The following is a 16,291-nucleotide window of genomic DNA, read 5'->3' as shown; positions in this document are numbered from 1 at the left end:
CCTATGGTATTGTGTCAGAGCAAGAAACTAACAGCCTATGTGCCACAAAAACTGATCAAGCATTATTTCTTTCATGTGAATGACATCAGAAACATAGGAGCATTCAAATCAGATTGGATAAATGGTCTAATCTCCTGCTGCACAGGAGCCATTACCACCTGCCATAGATAAAAATGATAGTATTCTCTTGCTAGAAATGAATGGATTGTGGCCCTGCTAACCTGCTGTACATAGTAATGAACATGCAGGTCTTAATATCTATTTTTCTATAAATAAATCAGGTTTTGAATAGTCTCATCTTTTTTGTAAATAAACATGCTTTAAGAAATGAAAAGTGGTAGGCTCTTCTAACAGCAGTGAGTTTCACACACTAATTTTGCACTACAAAAAGAGTCATGTTAAAGATTATGCTGAAAAAATGGCAGCCAGATCCTTACTTTTGTTACAGATGTCATCATGATCACGGACAGAAAATGCTTACTGCTTTATGTTTGCTTGTCTCTGCTGTTTGCACACACTTTCCTTTTTCATGTACTTCTTTACTCTTAGTGTATCATAATTGAGCTTTTGCTTTAAATCATTTCACACAGCTGAAATCCTGGGTTGATTACCACATGCTTCAGGGAAGAATTAACTTCTTGCCACTGCACAGACAGTTGCCTGGTTCTCTCCTCAAATGCTTCACCCCACACAGTGTGGATGCTGCTTATGACAGGAGGTTGTGCCATGTTGACAGGCCTCTGGGAGCAGAGAAAAGGCCAGTTCTGAGCAGATGCCCGATTTGATTGCAGTATCATGAGGGCTAATTACTCTAATAAGCATTTATGGGATTCAGAGATCAGGAGGAAAAAGATCACAAACACTATTAAGGTGTCAGAGGTGTTGAAGGAAAACTGAAAGTTATAAGTGCCAATTTTTCTGTTTCCTGAAATTCGAGCTAACATCCCTGAAAGCTGCTGATGGTCATCTGAGGGCAGAGCCTGATGCCCCTGAGGGACTATTTGCACGCTGTCCACAGTAGGTACCTAACTCAGCTACTGTTGACTGCTCTGAATGTGCTAGCAGGAGTATCCCAAGCAAGCCAACCTACTTACTCCCTGGGGCTGGTGAATCCAGCTATCTGTGTAATGGATCAAGAGAAATAGATGTGACTCCTAACTGAGTACCATCAGTAGACTACTTGAATAGATCTCCATCAGAGAGAGGGTATTTGGAGTGGGCAAACCGGGGGGAAAACCTCTTTTCTTGGGGAATGCTGAAAAAGGTTGGCTTGGGAAACCCCCCCATGAGCTCATGATAGCTCTGGTGTTGTTGGTCACCTCCAGATGAGGTTCCTGCAACACACTGTGTTCATGTGGACATGAGGACTCATTGGTGTCTGAACAGGGTGATGGGGATGGACTACAGCTGCTGAACCTTCATCCATGTATTTTCCACTGGTGTGATGGGCTAGGAAGTGTGACTCTTTTTCTCAAATATTTGTGAAAGTTAGCTCAAGAGAAAGAATATGAGTTAGAGCAGAGCTATGTTGAACATATAAAAACATCTTATTGTCAGACGGTTTTAAAGTGACATTTTTTAAATCTCTGATTGAAAAAATGACCCTTTTTCTGTGCCCAGTATGAGGCATGTTGGGCATGTTTTTGTAACCAATCCCCCTGAGGTCTGCATTTCTCACTTTGAATTAAAACTCCTCACTACACCAACCCCTTCATCTGACGCAGCTGCTGGTGACTGTCACTGTCAGCAGTAGCTCACGATCCAAGGGAGGTGTTCCTGGAATAGATGTAGCCGGCACATTTTGTGCACAATGGCCAGCCTTGGCAATCACTGTGCTGTTGAACCTGTCTTTTTATCATTAACCATTGTGTTCTGGGCCATATTGAATTATCTCCTTTAATTATTTCCTTTAATGCCAGATAGCAGAAGTGGTTCCACATGGAGACTTACAATTTGACCTGGGCAAGGATGTTCAAAGGTATAGGCCACTCAAGGCTCTTCTGTTGTATCTTGCAGGCATGAAACTGCATTTTGATGTATTCTCAGATGGATTCCTTTTTAGGTTTTATTTTTTCTTCCTCAGAGGAGTGAGTAATAGGTAGGAAACCTGTTCTCTAGAGGGTTAACTACTCGTTGCTGAGTCTCTTGCTGAATTTTCATGCTCCACGGAACTTAACGGTATAAACAATTTTACAAAAGAGAATTATCAGTTTTTCCCAAGGAACTGTCATAGGAATACCCAATCTGTGTAATTAAAGTATTGAGAATATTGCTTGTTTTCTGGAATAGGTACCAGATAAATAGGTGGTCATGGATAGAGTATTTGGTAAGCTCTAGGATAATCATGCCCATTTATCATGTTTTTGGGATGATGTTTAGGGCACTTCATCTGCTGCACTATTTGGACAGGAACAGATATACCTTTGAAAAGCTCAGCAGAACCTTCTGAAGGGCTTGTCCCCATCCTGAACTGACAGATGCCCAAAGGAGTGTGTGCTGACAGACCCAGTGACAAGTCATCCTTTTCCCCTCATTCTGATTGAATTCCCAGATCTGAAAATCGAGCATTCTTAATGCTTTTGGTCTAACTGAAATATCTCTTCTAAACTGTAAGCCATTTATCTGAGTTCTAATGTCTCCTGCTGAACTGTCACAGTCAAAAAGCAGACAGAAGGTGTAGGGAGGATTTCGGTGTTAATGGAGATGTTTTCGTCTCCCTGAAGCAGAGGTGCCCCAAGGACCCATGTCACACGTTGCTTGCAAGGGCTTGTCTGTGCCCCACGCAGGGACAGAAAGCTAGTTTGAGGTTGTCTGGCTGAAGGGTAACCATATGCCACTGCACTTGGAGTAATTAGTCAAATGTGAAGGACTTAGTTTTTGAAGGGCCTGGAGACCTTTTTGTGGCACTGCTCATGGTGTTTGGAGGTGTCTTGGGGGTCTCTGGGACGGTGTTGTGCAATGTTGCAGAGTGCTAGTGAGTAGCTCAGACACCTCACAAGGCCCCTCCTTGGTGGCAGTGATCCAGTCACTGCTGGGGAAGATGGCCATGAATAGATGCTGAGCCTCTAAGTGAGGGGCTTTGCCCCCTTGCTGGAGCATCCTGAAGGAAAGTGAGTGAGAGCACTAAACTAAAACTGCCTGTGGAGGTAAGTGTTCATACCTGCCATTCCCTCTGGGGTGGAAACCAACTGTTCTTTAGGAAGGATTTCAGAAGACCCTGCTGAGGACATGGGACTCTATCCTGTTAATGCTAAGTGCCCGGTGCTGACTGGGACTGTCTTATTGTTTCTTCTTGTTTTAAGGTCAAGTGGCAGAAGGATGACATGGACAACAATTCAAACTTCTTCTCTGTCTCCTCAGATGGAAGGATTGTTTCATGGACTTTAGTTAAGGTAAACAATAGGTGGCAATTCATTTTTCCAGTCTGTCAAGTTATAATCAATTGCCTCAAAATGTCAATGATTTATTAGTTTTATTTTTATTTCCAGTGAGCTGGGTTTGAAAAGAAGTGCCAGCAAAAGATTGCAGGTGCAGTCACAGCTGGGTCTGGGTCTCCATGTTAAACTCTGAAATGAGTAAAGCCAGCCCACTCCTTGTCAGGATCTGACCTTTATCCTGCCTGCACCTGTAGCACTGCATGGACCTGAAAATGACAGATTATTTTCCTCCTTGACAGCAGCAGAAATTCACGACTGGTCCTTGCTCTGAAACTTCCGTTGTCCCAGCAGGGTCACTCAGAGACAGAACAGAATAATCTGCTTTCTTCCACAGCTTCAAGAGTCTTACCCCCAATATGCTCCCCTACAGATTCTGGTTTGAAATGGGAGAGGGTCAATGCCAATTTCTCCCCATGAGGCCAAAGGAGCACCAAGGAAGCTCACATTTGCAGTGGGATGGCAGCATACTATCATGCAGGCAGAGACTTTCCCCTGCCATGTCATTGCCAGCTCACACCCAACACAACTCTGTTAACTAGTTTGCATGCCCTGCCTTTGATAATTTTCTTCTTTTGGAGTACATATATTGATAGAAACATACCATTAATGTCCTAAAATGACTCTTAAATTTGTGTCTCTGAATCTCAACTTGTGTTTTTTTTCTGTTACCCATTTCATTTTACATTTGAAGATTTCCAATATTTTACTAAAATAATAATTGAATTGCCCTAAACATGAGTTTGAAGCAGTTGCCCCATTATTTCCTAGGAAGCAAAGAAATTTCTTTACATCCTTGGATGCTTATTTTTCAGTGTTATACCAAACTATTAAGGCTTACGTGTTCTGAAATTTTTAGGGCTTTCTGCCATGGCAGGGATTCATGTCTAGCTTTATATGTTAATCTTAGTGTCATGTTCACTTCGGGAGCAGGAGCCTCTTCTAATGAACAGGGTAGGCACATACAACACAGGTAGGGCACAGATTTCGGAGTTATTTTTTATAGACTCCTCCAGGTTCACACATGCAGCTTCAGAATTAAAAATCCCTTCTGGAAGTGTGTCCCAAGTCCTTCTCCCAAAAGAGCTGTGAGAGGTCCCTGGAAAAAGGCAGGCTAACAGTGTCCCCTCACTCAGCTCCCAGCACTTTATCCCTTGAATAGAAATGCCCAAAAGATTTATGTTGAGGTGGGCAATACATACCTAGAGCCAAACACATCCAGTTGAGTCTACTTGGCAGGTTACACTTACCAGCTGAGCCCCAGTAACTGAATGTGCTCAGCATGGAGTCACCTTAAGAGGCAGGAAGCACTGGGTGAAGCCTCTTCAGAGAAATGCCACAACTGGGACAACCTAAGAGTCTACAGATGGACTCTGGTAGCAATTCACCTGTTAGAGGGAATATTTCTGTGATTCAGCAGTGCTTAACCATGTTCCCACATCATAAACTATGTTTTTTCTGTCCCTTGAGCATGTAGATATTTCGTCCTAAACATCCTTAGTTTGACATCTAAGATCTGCATCCACTTAGCACAATGTCATTTCTGCTTATTCCTTGCATTACTATATTAAACTTGGCTATGTTTCACATACGCTTGTGAAAAGCACTGTTTTAAGATTTTGGGTGAAATTACCAGAGCTGGTATGTACCTGGTAGGCAGGTGTGGAAAAGAGCAAAACTTTTGGTGCTGTTTTGGTTTTTTGTTTGTTTTGGTTTGGTTTTGTTTGTTTGTGTTTTGTTTTTGTTTTTGTTTTGGGTTTGGGTTTGGATTTTGTTTTGGGTTGGTTGATTGGTTGGTTGTTTTTTGGTTTTTTTTGACAGAGATTCGACAGGGAAAGCAAAAAGCAGAATGAAAAGGGTGTTTTGTTACAGTCTGTAGTTTTATATCCAGCAAGGAGAAATGGACAATCTTCCTGAATTCCAGTTTTACAGAAGAGCCATCTCTGGGTTTTCTTTAGAATAAAATTGAAGATACTCCAGAGGTCTTCTATTCTTCAAATCCGTAGTGCAAATAGGGAATAAATGAAAGAGTTCTTCGTTAATCTTTTTGACAGGACTACCCAGAAATAAAGCTTCTTCAAACACTGATAGCTGTTTGACACTTCCAAAGCTGAGAGCACAAAATGAATAAATTCATTCTTACTTCCATCTGAATATTGGCAAGCCGCACTCAAGAATTTGGTAGAAGAGTTGTCAGATGAGCCAGGAACAGCTGATCTACCTTGACTGTAGTGTTTGTCTCTGTTAAAAATGGTCACAAGCACTGTGGACAAACTTCATGAAACAGCACATTAACAGTTTTGACTTGGCTTTGGGTCATCATAAAGGAAGGATGCAGGACTTCTACAACTGGATGACTTTTGGGTGCACATGTTGCCTATCAAAAAGGAGAGATATCAGAGCCACTTCAAGGAGTTGTTTGGGATGCAGCATGGCATCGCTTCTCAGGCTGATGCTCAGCAATCCCAGCTTTAATTAGAAGTCATAGTTCATCCTCCCTACGTGACCTAGAGCTAAATTATGAACAGCTCTGGGCCTCCTTCATTACTGGAGGCTAATAACAACTAAAGGGAAAAAAGCAGCTGCAAGGCCTGATTCACTAATGCTTACAAAGTGTTCTACAATTATTAGGCAGAAGCAACATATTATTGCTCAGTATTCCTGGAAGGCCAAACTGTCAGCAGTCTGTTTACCCAGAGAAATCTGTGAACAGCTCTAGCGACAAATAGCCCCAGGAGCAGATGCATTTTTCAGGCTGTGAAACTGTTTAAAAGATAAAAGCAACATGACTGGGAAATCTGCACAAGTAAGATCCTTTGTGGAGGAGAGGGGCTACAGAAGCTGTCCATGGGGGCTTTGGCCAGATGGAGGTGCTGGGATTTGCCTTCAGAGGAAGGCTGCAGAAGGGTGTGTACTTAGAAAGAAGGTCTCCTGTTGTCTTTCTACCAGAACACAGAGATAGTGTGCTACCACATTCTGGGCCTGCCATACTGGATATATCAACATGATCAGCTGCAGGCAACTCCAGAGCTGCTCTTCAGAACAGACTCGTGGCCATCAGTCATGGTTTGGACAGAGCACATGCTTTCTGGAGAGCAGGCACAGCTGGGAACTTGAGCAGAGGCAAATGCCTGCTCAGCATGTCCTGACTACATTCCCAACAGCCCACCAGTGCTATTTAGATGTGCAGTGGAATATGTTCTGCTCCTGGTTGCTCTGGGTACTGCACTTTCAAGTTCTACCTCAAATACACCAGCATATATGGCTTCCTTCTTAACGTCTCTCCTGCCTTTACTGACTGAATTTTACTTGTTGTAACTCACATGCTACAAGAAGAGCCACTAAAGTAGAACTCTGCAGGAGTCTGTCATGCTTCTTGCTGCTCTCTCAGCAGAGAAAACAATTTACTGCCATCAATAGGCCAGGGCGTGTGGGTGTGCAGCACTGAGAATTAGAGAGAAGGAAGTGCATTACTTTATGGGTTTTGACCTTTCTTGAGCCTTCCGTAAATTTTTACCCCCAGAATACAATGAAAATGCCTTATAGAACATTGTCCTCTCTGAAGTGCAGTAATGAATAGATGCTCTCAAGGTCTTCTCCCATGTTCCTCAACATGGAATTCCGTGAGATTGAGTTTGTCAGGCAGAATCTCTTTTTCTACCTGAGTCCTGCTCTGGGCTTAGAGAAGCTTCAACTACAGCTTAATTCACTGAGCTAAGAAGTTATGTTTTGTTCTCACAGTGCTCCAGTGGGAAATCTGCAGATTCATTATAACATCCAGTCTCCACAGCCCACACTGCTCACTAATCTTTAGTTCTTTGTTCTTTTTATCACAGAATCAGAGAATCACAGGATGGTTGGGGTTGGAAGAGACCTCTGGAGCCCCAGGGTATTCCTATATTTACAACCAACTCCACTCTGCAGTGGTATCTTAACTCCCAAAGCTAGTCTGAGAGTGTATCTACCCTCTGGTAGTTTCCTCATATTCACCCATATTTTATGTATTTTCATCTGTCTTCTGTCTCCCACCCTGACTATAAACTCTTCAGGACAGAGCCTTTTTTCCCTCTTCATACACCACCTGGCACAGCAGTGTTGTGGCTGGTGATGAGAGCTCTTCAGAGCTCTGTTGAGAACAGAAACATGGGACACTTTTGCCTTGGTGAAGCTGCTTGCTGGATGTTGTTGTCATTTGAATCTCAGAGCCCATGAAGTTGTGAGTATTGGGAGCTGAGACTTCTCTGGGGATAACAGGAGATGTTAAGAAGCAAAGACTGGCAAGGTGTTAAGTTACTATCCATTAGTGTGGGGTTTAGTTAGCTCCACGAGACTAGGAAATACCAGTCTTAAACCACACAGGGTGACTTAAGTAAACACAGTGATTTTCTGACTGTGTCAACCTTCACTAAAACACATTGACCCTGAAACCCAAAGTTTTCCAGGTCAGCAGCATGTGTTGAAGTAATTTACCAGTCATTGTCTTTCAGTTCCAGTGCACCAAAGCATCAGTTTCCTGAAGGTTTTATGTAAAGCGTGTTAGCAAGTTGCCAAATGTGAAACATTAAGCAACTTTTGGACAGCTTTTAAAAATTCCTCCATAAAATTTGCCATTCCAAAGTACTGAATGTCTCTGTATTGTTGCTGCAAAGCATGTTATTCATGTGGAATCTCCTCTGCCTGCAGAATGAGCTGGTTCATATGGATGTCATCAAGCTGTCAGTAGAGGGAACGATGCAGGGGCCAGAGGGGCTGCAGCTGCAAACACTTGGTAAGAGCCCAAGTCCTTGCCATGCTGATTAATTACTGACACAAAGCCTCTAATCAGTCATTCTGGGAAATTAAATTTGGGAGCAGAGTGTTGAGATGGGAAGGAGCTGAAGGAGGGTTACGCCTCCTTACTTTCATCATGTAGTAGGGCAAAGTCTGGCTGGAGCAATGGCCACTAATTGAGTCGCATTTTGCTGGTTACTTATTGTCTCTACTTTCATAAAATGATGAATTGAACATTAATTCAAAAAGTGTCCATTTCACTGGAATATCTCTGTATGGGTAAGGCACAGGCATTACCTGTATATGTCAAAATTAAGACAGTTTGTTCTTTCTGTCAGACATTAATCTGGACTGGCAAAATCAAGATGAAAAGCAACCTTTGCCCTCTTCTGAGTGCACAGCTCACCCAGCCAGTGTTGGAATGTGCCTCATCAGGTTTTAGCTCTTTAAAAGCACAGCATGTATTCTGATCTACTATGTTAGGCTCCCTCCAGAGACAGTGGAGTCAGTGCAGTCCTTCTAGGATGAATCCTCTCATCCTGACCATCCTGTGTTACAGCCAGGATGGAATGAGTCAGCTCTGTAGGTCCTGGATTACACATGGGAATCCTTAAAGAATCCTCTTATCATCCTTCTGCACCTGCTTTTGGCTGAGAAGATGGGACCTATGTTTGGAGGCTGCCCTTACTCTGCATTTAAAAATTGCTGTGTTTCTAGGGTAGTAGCTGCTGAACAGGTTGTTAGTGAGAAGGTTTGCAGCACCACGTAGGTTGCAAAAGACCAGCTAAAGCAGTACACTGCAGAACTCTCAGGGGCTTTGGGATTATTTGTTAATGTTACTGGGAAAAGGATTTTCAAAGGCTTGTCTTGAATATTTAACAATCTATTTAAATGTTAAAAATTCAGAGGGTATTAGAGGATTGAAATTTCCTTAACAATTCCCTTGAGAACCACATTTTGTTAACGTTAAAGACATAATGGTTAAGACAGCTGCCTGTGCAGAAAGTTCTCTGTAACTATGTGCCTTTGAGCCTTGTCTGTGTGTCCCTGTTTCTTATCTGATGGTCGCTGTGGGTGGGTGCCCCTGTGTCCCTGATGGTCGACAGCCTAAAATTGCTCTGGCACTCAGCAAACATCTCATCTTCTGCTCAAGAATCCCGCTGAAGTTTTCCTTCACCAAAATGTGAATTGGTTTCCTTGGATAATGACGCATCTGCCTCTGGAGCAGAAGCCACGAAATTTCAATGAGTCACATCCTGTTGTGGTTGACACCTGTTTTAACACAGTTCACAATGTTGCTCAATTCAGGGCTTTTGACATTAACAAGATCCTCTATGCCTAGCAGAGGCTTTCTTCCCAAATTGCATCCTTTGCTGTTGGCTTTACTGAAGTGAGCCTGCTAAATGGATTCAGAGTTAAGGACAAAAAGAGCCCAGGGAGGTATGATGTGGTTATTCCCCTCTGGGCTCTTTTATGCATGGGAAACCATTTATATTTTTGTGGATAGTAAACAAACAGAAAATATCTCTTCTTTCTCCATAGGATGGAGGCCTGATACACACAATGCTTGCATTTCTACAAGGCATTTTCAATACTTACCAAAATGAATCCCAGTCTAAACTGTTCTTCCAGTTCCCTTCCAGTTCTTTCAGTTCCCTTTTCCCTGTCTCCATCTTGGCTTTTCAAGTTTCAGGTCTTGGGGACAGGCACAGCTTGGAAAGTGCTAGCAGAAGGGGTGGCTTTAATTTCTTTGGGGAGTTTCTGGCTAATAAATCACTTCTGAAAACACAGGCAGTGTGTGTTTACCATAGGCAAGGAGCATGTGCTGGCCAGCTGAACCACTTCTGTGTCTGACAGACCTTTTTTTTGTTGACAGGCTGTGGGACATCGTTTGATTTTCACAAAAAGATAGACTATTTGTTTCTTGTTGGTACTGAAGAGGGAAAGATCTATAAGGTAGGAATGATTCTTTATTCTTTGTTTTACACTCCGTGACCCATATGTGTCTTTCACGTTCATAATCCGAACTGTTTGCTCAGGTGGTAACAAAGAGCCCAGTCCTGCCCTAGCCCTGCCCTGTGGTGAGTCTGAGACCACAGCACTGCAGAGGGTCACAGGGAGCTGTCTGCACAGGCCCAATTAAGACCCTATTTTGCAGAAACATTTTTCATGCAAACTGCATCCCAGAATATGCTTTGTGGATTGCAGCTGTGAAAGGGAAATGCTAAGTATGATCAGAGCAGAAGTTAAAAGGCATTGATCCTCTGTCCTCATGGCTATGGGGAAATGGCAGGAAAAATATCAGCACTTTTCCTTTGTAGTCCTGTTATCCCATGAGCAGTGAGGCTAATGAAGCCATATTTCCTATGGATTAATGTCCTGCAGCCCTTCCCTTCCACAATTATACAGAAACATATAATCGTTTAGGTTGGAAAAGACATCCAGTCGCACTTTCTCCTTGCTCTCCTGTCTCCAGTTCATCGCCACCCACACAAACCTTTCTCTTCCTGATCACCCCATGGTGTCCTCAGCCTGGTGATTCCACCTCCACACTGTAATCCTTGGTTCCTGCAGACACTGCTGGCTACCTCCCCTCCAGTGCTGTCCTGCAGCGTGATGCCTTGGTGTCCAGCTCCAGCTGGGAGCTGTCAGCCAGCCAGCTCCAACCATGTGGTGAGGGCAGCAGCCAAGCTGTGCTTGCCCTTCCCATGCTGGGGGCACTGCCCAGATGTTTGTATTCTGTGGCCATCCTTTTTCACAGAATGTGTAAGACCTTAATATTGCCAAGTCCTACATGCATCCAGTTTTGGCTTAAATTGCCAGCTAGGTCAAAATTGTTTATGAGGAGAGGTGAGCAGACAGGACACAGACATCATGTTTTCTTAAGAAATCAAGTTAAAAAAAGGAAGTTTTGAGTTCTGCTGTATTTAGCCTTGAAAATAAAGCCAGTAGCCTCTTACTCATACACCTGTTTTTTGCATTGCATTCCTCTGAGATGGCTTTGGGGCTCTGTTAAGTCTGTAGCCACAGCCCTTCGAGTGTGGTTGATGGACCATCAGCGGATGGGTGACAAGGAGAGCAGATGAATCTAGCCATCCCTAGAGGATGATGTAATCTCCTTCCTCATATCCCACCTGCAAAAGGAACAGGAAATAGAATATGAACCCAAAGGAAATAATATTCTGAAATCAGTATCAATCATTTAGGCAAGTTGTACTTAACAAATATGTGTCCCTTGCAGAGGGATGATGCTGACTGAAAACTCTCCCTTTGCCAGGCAGTATCCAGGGAGGGTTTCTGAGGGTTCCACTTGCTTTGGACAAGACAGGTGCAGAAAGGAGGTGGGAGGAGTGGAGGGGGGCTGAGCTGTTGGGCAGTGGACACTGAGGTAGGTGCAATGGCTTTTTGTTGATGCTTTCAGGATACAAAGCATCTGTACAGTCATGGACAGATGTTCTGAGTTGTCTGGTTGCCCACGGGAGCTGGTACCCTGGGTATTGTACTCTAACTTGATGGGTACTGCAGTGTCTAGTCCTGACCAAAAGGCAGTAGGAAACCACATGTTTTAACTTTCACCGTGTTGTAAGTGATGGATGTTGGTGAGTTTGACAGTGGATGTCAGTGTGAGTTGAGGGCCACCAGTTATACTTCAGGAGAAATGTTCAGGCTGGTATTCTGGTTGAGTTATGTAGGAAAGGAAATTCCTCATGGAGGAGCATTGGATAGGAAGAGAATTTGGCAGCATTTATCTTGGAAAAGTTGTAGGTATTTCTGCCTTGGGTGATCTTCAGTAAAACAAGAACTAGGATAGGGTTTTAACGTTGAGAAGTGATCTCAGCAATGAAGCCACACAGATGTCTTAACCACTTACTGGATGGACAAATGCAGAGAGATACTGTTACAAAGGATCCTCCCTTTCACAACGTTGTTGCACTGGTGAGCCTTAGTGAAAAGTGGGACCACTGTCACATTGTGCAGCACTGCCCTATAAAAGTCTGATCTTCCCATGGGCAGGAAGAGCCAATCTTCCATCAGAATGTAGGAGTTAACACTGGGAAGAGAAATCTTGTGTCTAGCACAAGCAGCTATCTATATCTCCATAGTATCTACAAAAAACAGGCTGAAGAGGGGTTGCACCTTCAGCATCCCCAAAGAGTTTGCTACAAGCAGTTTCAAAAGTTTTGGGATCAGCTGCTGCTCCAGACATTTCTGAAAAGGTTACCATCATGCGCTTTATTGAAACACTGTACATGTGAACCCATTACTGGAGCTATATGTGGACTGCCTCCTGGAGCCTTGCTCTGCTTGGATGCTGGGGGCAGGGACAGTGCCACAGTAGCCTGAGCAGCTCTCAGTTCCTATGGCTAAACAGGGTGAGCTACTCAAGTCTCTGCCGCACTTGCCCTTGCCACTGCATGTTGAGAGAGAGGGACAGACTCCTGACATGTTGTCTGAGTCAGGGATCAAACATGGGCTGCTCTCCAATGGGCCAAATTTGAGATGATTTATTAAAAAAAAAAAACAAAAACAAAAACAAAAACAAAAAAACAACAACAAAAAAACCCACAAAACCAAAAAAAACCCGAAAGTGAATTTCAGAGAAACATGGGGGATTTTTTGTTGTTTGGGTATTTTATTGTGCGTTTTTTTGTGGGGTTTTTGTGTGTGTGGGATTGTGGGTTTTTTTCCCCCAGAGACCAGGCATGCCCACAAATAACATGATGATATGTTAATTTTTAGCTGCAGAACAATTATGGGGAAGTTTTGAAAATGGCTTAGTTAATAGTATTTCTGAAGCCAAGAAATCATTAGCTTAATTACCCACAGACCTATCTATTGCCTGTTTATGTAGAGGAGAAACTGTTTCTGCATTAATATGGTTCTGTAATGCAATTCTGTATGCTTCTTTGCATATCTTATTTGCTGTTTAGGAATTGTTCAGCTTTGATATCAAAAAGTATGGTCTCTGAGATTCATACTGAAACATTACTGTGGCTTTAAGTCTTTGGTCAGAATTACTTCCCAGTAAGCAGACCTTCAGCAGAAAAGTTGTGAGGAGATTTGAATCTTTTCATGTAATAAAGGTTTTGGTTTTGTTCAGTCTTAGGCAGTTTGAGAGTGTAACAAATGAATATAATAAAACTCAGTGCAAGACTGAATACAAGGAAAAGGTTATTCTAATTTTAAACAAAACTAATTTTGCTCATACTCCTTCTCTCATACTAAGCACCAGAACATTTGTCTCTTTGTGTTCAGGACAGAATTATGTGGTTGTACAGATGACAAAGGATGGTGGCCGTTGAAGCCTTATCACATCTCTTGAGATTCCCTTAAGTGACAGTAACAAACTGGTTTCTGGACAGGCTCTGACTTCCAGTGTCGCTTTATTAATAGAGAGATCATTTGCCTCGATGTCTAGTCTTGCTTTGTCTTATGCAAAGTTGTTTTCCTTGTCTGGATATTTTATGACTTGAGTTCCATTCCTCATCTTCCTACCACTTTATCTTTGGGGCTTCTATGTGTTCTGTCCTGTTGTTTCCGGACTGATTGTATTGGCCATCAATTACCACAGATTCTTTCTTTTACCATTTCCTGTTGTTTCTCCCCTTGTGTTCACATGCCTCAATTTCCATTTGTAAGCTGTTCTGCAAATCTTAGCATTTCTGTTACAGATGCCCACGAGTAGCACTGAACTAAAGCTAAGAAGAGGCTCTGGTAACAGGCCTGTCCACAACAGCAAGGAACGCTTTTGTGTCAGTGGTTTCTGAAGAGCACCTGGGTGTCCTGAGCTACCAGGGGGTTTCCAGTGCTGTGCAATGCTCTCTTTCCGTTGCCAGATGCAAACCTTCTCTGGAAAAAAGTTGCTTTTTTTATTTCTGTATTGCGTAGACTCTCAGTGTTTCTGTTAGTGAACTGAAGAAACCCTCTGCCTTATAAGGACACTAATAACCATCCATTCACTGTGGATCTGGGGGTGTATTGTGTCAGACTAACGTCTAGCGTAAACTGAAGTGCTCTTAATGAAGATTATTCATAAGTTTTGTATCCTCAGAGTTCTCCTTTCCTCCTAGTATTCCTCCCCCATGTTTTGTAGCCTTGTCAACAGTCATCTTTGTACCGGTTTCCTGTATTGCCATAGATAAATTTTTGTTTTCCTGTCTCATCATAAAAATACCGTTTACTATTCACAGACATAGAGCATCATTTTAATAGGAGAAAAACACTTCCAGCAAATTGGAGCAGTGCTCTAGAAGATCAGACAGGCTGCACAAATGCCTTTTCCCTGAATCTAATCATTCTCTTCAGAGCTCTCCCGTCAGGTGTCATATATTCCAGTGGTTTTGTTTTCATTCTGACATGTTTAGTAACTGTAGGGTTCTTAAACTGAGTAGTAGGGGAAGACTTTGCCAGCACTTCTACTTAGCTCATGAACTTTTTTATTTGTGAAAGTCATACTTATTTTCTGAGCTTTTTCTCAAAGTTTGTGTTGTTTCTTCAAAATGCATCTTGGGAAGAACATGGCCCTGTCTTTTACTCAGAGACAATGACAAAGGTTGTGGTGAATGTGGTGTAGGGCTGGCAGGCACTGCCGGAGCACACTGAGTGCCTTTAGGCTAAAGCAGGCACACAAGGTTCATATCTCACAAGGGGCACAGTTAGGAATCTGCCCTACTGATTTCATAGAAGAAAACCACAGATCCCTTTCCTGTTGTGCAGACTGCAAAGCCAGTGCTGTGGATCAGCACACCCCAGAGCATGATGTGTCTCCTGTACCAGTGCCCATAGAGCTACACAGACCAAAGGCTCAGCCTCCACAAGGTTTGAAAACAGAGCATCGAGCATTACAGTGCTGTTGGATGCAGACAAATCTGTTTCAGATCTCACTCTTCAAAGTTTTCATGTATTAGAGGCCTTCAATCCACATACTTGGAAGGACAGATGGATAAAGCAGCTTTTCTCATGTGTTAATTACTTGTGACCTATTCTGTCTGTTCCCAGCAAAATGATTTTCAAAACAAGCCAAGTACCAATTTTCCTGATGGCTGAACATTAAGAGTTATGGAGTTATGAAACAAGCCATTAAAGGAGATTTCCATCCCACAATTACATGCAGAGACAGTAACTCAGAGTATACAACAAACTATTAGCAAGCTATAGACACTGTCAGTAAATCTCAGTGGGGCATGAGCCACTTTCTTATTTCTGTTTCCTACCACAACAAGCCTCCCAGGGATGTAGGAGCTGCTGCTGTAGGAATGGTTTAACATCCTTAATCCAGTGCCTGCACAAGTGAACAGGTTTGAGTACCCAGACAGTAAGTGTCATGTGTAATAAATAGTTAAGCCTTATGATTAGTTAGAGCTTTGGTTTGCAAGAATTAAAGTCATGTAACACTTCAGCAATCCTGCTGCTCAGGCAGATGATGTATTACTGCATTCATTAGGGAGTAATGAAAGGTGCTGAAAAGTCCTTGTTGTGACAGTACTGAGGAAACAGACAGAAAATCCTGTAACCAACCCCAAACTGCCTTGTGGATACAGTTGCGTGTGAGAACACAAGCAAGAAGACATTTCATGTGAGATAAGATCCTTGTCGCCAGTGAAGGAAACTTCTAGTGTGTTCCGAGGGGATTTTTCTGTTTACACAGAACTGACAGGATCTGCATCAAATCACCTTGCAGTCAAGTCAATTGTAATTTCCCTCTCTCCCTCATAAGCTCACACACAAAGTGATTTTTCCAAGGCTCACAAATGTTTTTCACCTCTTGTAGGCATTCTACATGTTGCCATTCAGTAGCACCTGCAGTGGTGGTGCTGCTGGTCTGACCCAGGCTGCTCTTGGATGGATTCCAGCAGGGCCCACCGGGACGCTGGGGTTGTCTCTGAGTCCTGGCCAACCTCTGGTCGTTCCCATACCCCTCCAGGAAGTCACAAGCAGAACAACAGAAAGAGCTGCAGAGTCGTGTAGTGGGACAGAATCTCTGAGCAGGCTGTCCAGGGTGTTGGCAGGGAAGGGTGTTTTATAGTTTCCAAAGTCTTTAGATCCAGAAGTCTGATAAGACATTCTTGTGCTGAGAGAGCTGTTAC

General features: G+C 43.0%; 1 protein-coding gene across 2 annotated transcripts in view; it reads left to right on the top strand.

Moving 5' to 3' along the window:
- The window catches only part of DNAI1 (dynein axonemal intermediate chain 1), a 142,330-nt gene that overhangs the window by 82,158 nt on the left and 43,881 nt on the right, over positions 1 to 16,291 (top strand). For both annotated transcript variants that reach the window (XM_050328807.1, XM_050328805.1), the window contains 3 exons: positions 3,303 to 3,392; positions 8,118 to 8,202; positions 10,081 to 10,160. In XM_050328807.1, the coding sequence (XP_050184764.1) occupies positions 3,303 to 3,392; positions 8,118 to 8,202; positions 10,081 to 10,160 (255 nt within the window). The remainder of the gene's footprint in view (positions 1 to 3,302; positions 3,393 to 8,117; positions 8,203 to 10,080; positions 10,161 to 16,291) is intronic.

Source organism: Myiozetetes cayanensis, unplaced genomic scaffold (genome assembly GCF_022539395.1).
Source record: "Myiozetetes cayanensis isolate MyiCay16 unplaced genomic scaffold, myiCay2020 scf4, whole genome shotgun sequence".
NCBI lineage: Eukaryota > Metazoa > Chordata > Aves > Passeriformes > Tyrannidae > Myiozetetes > Myiozetetes cayanensis.
This window is presented reverse-complemented; position numbering and strand designations above follow the sequence as displayed.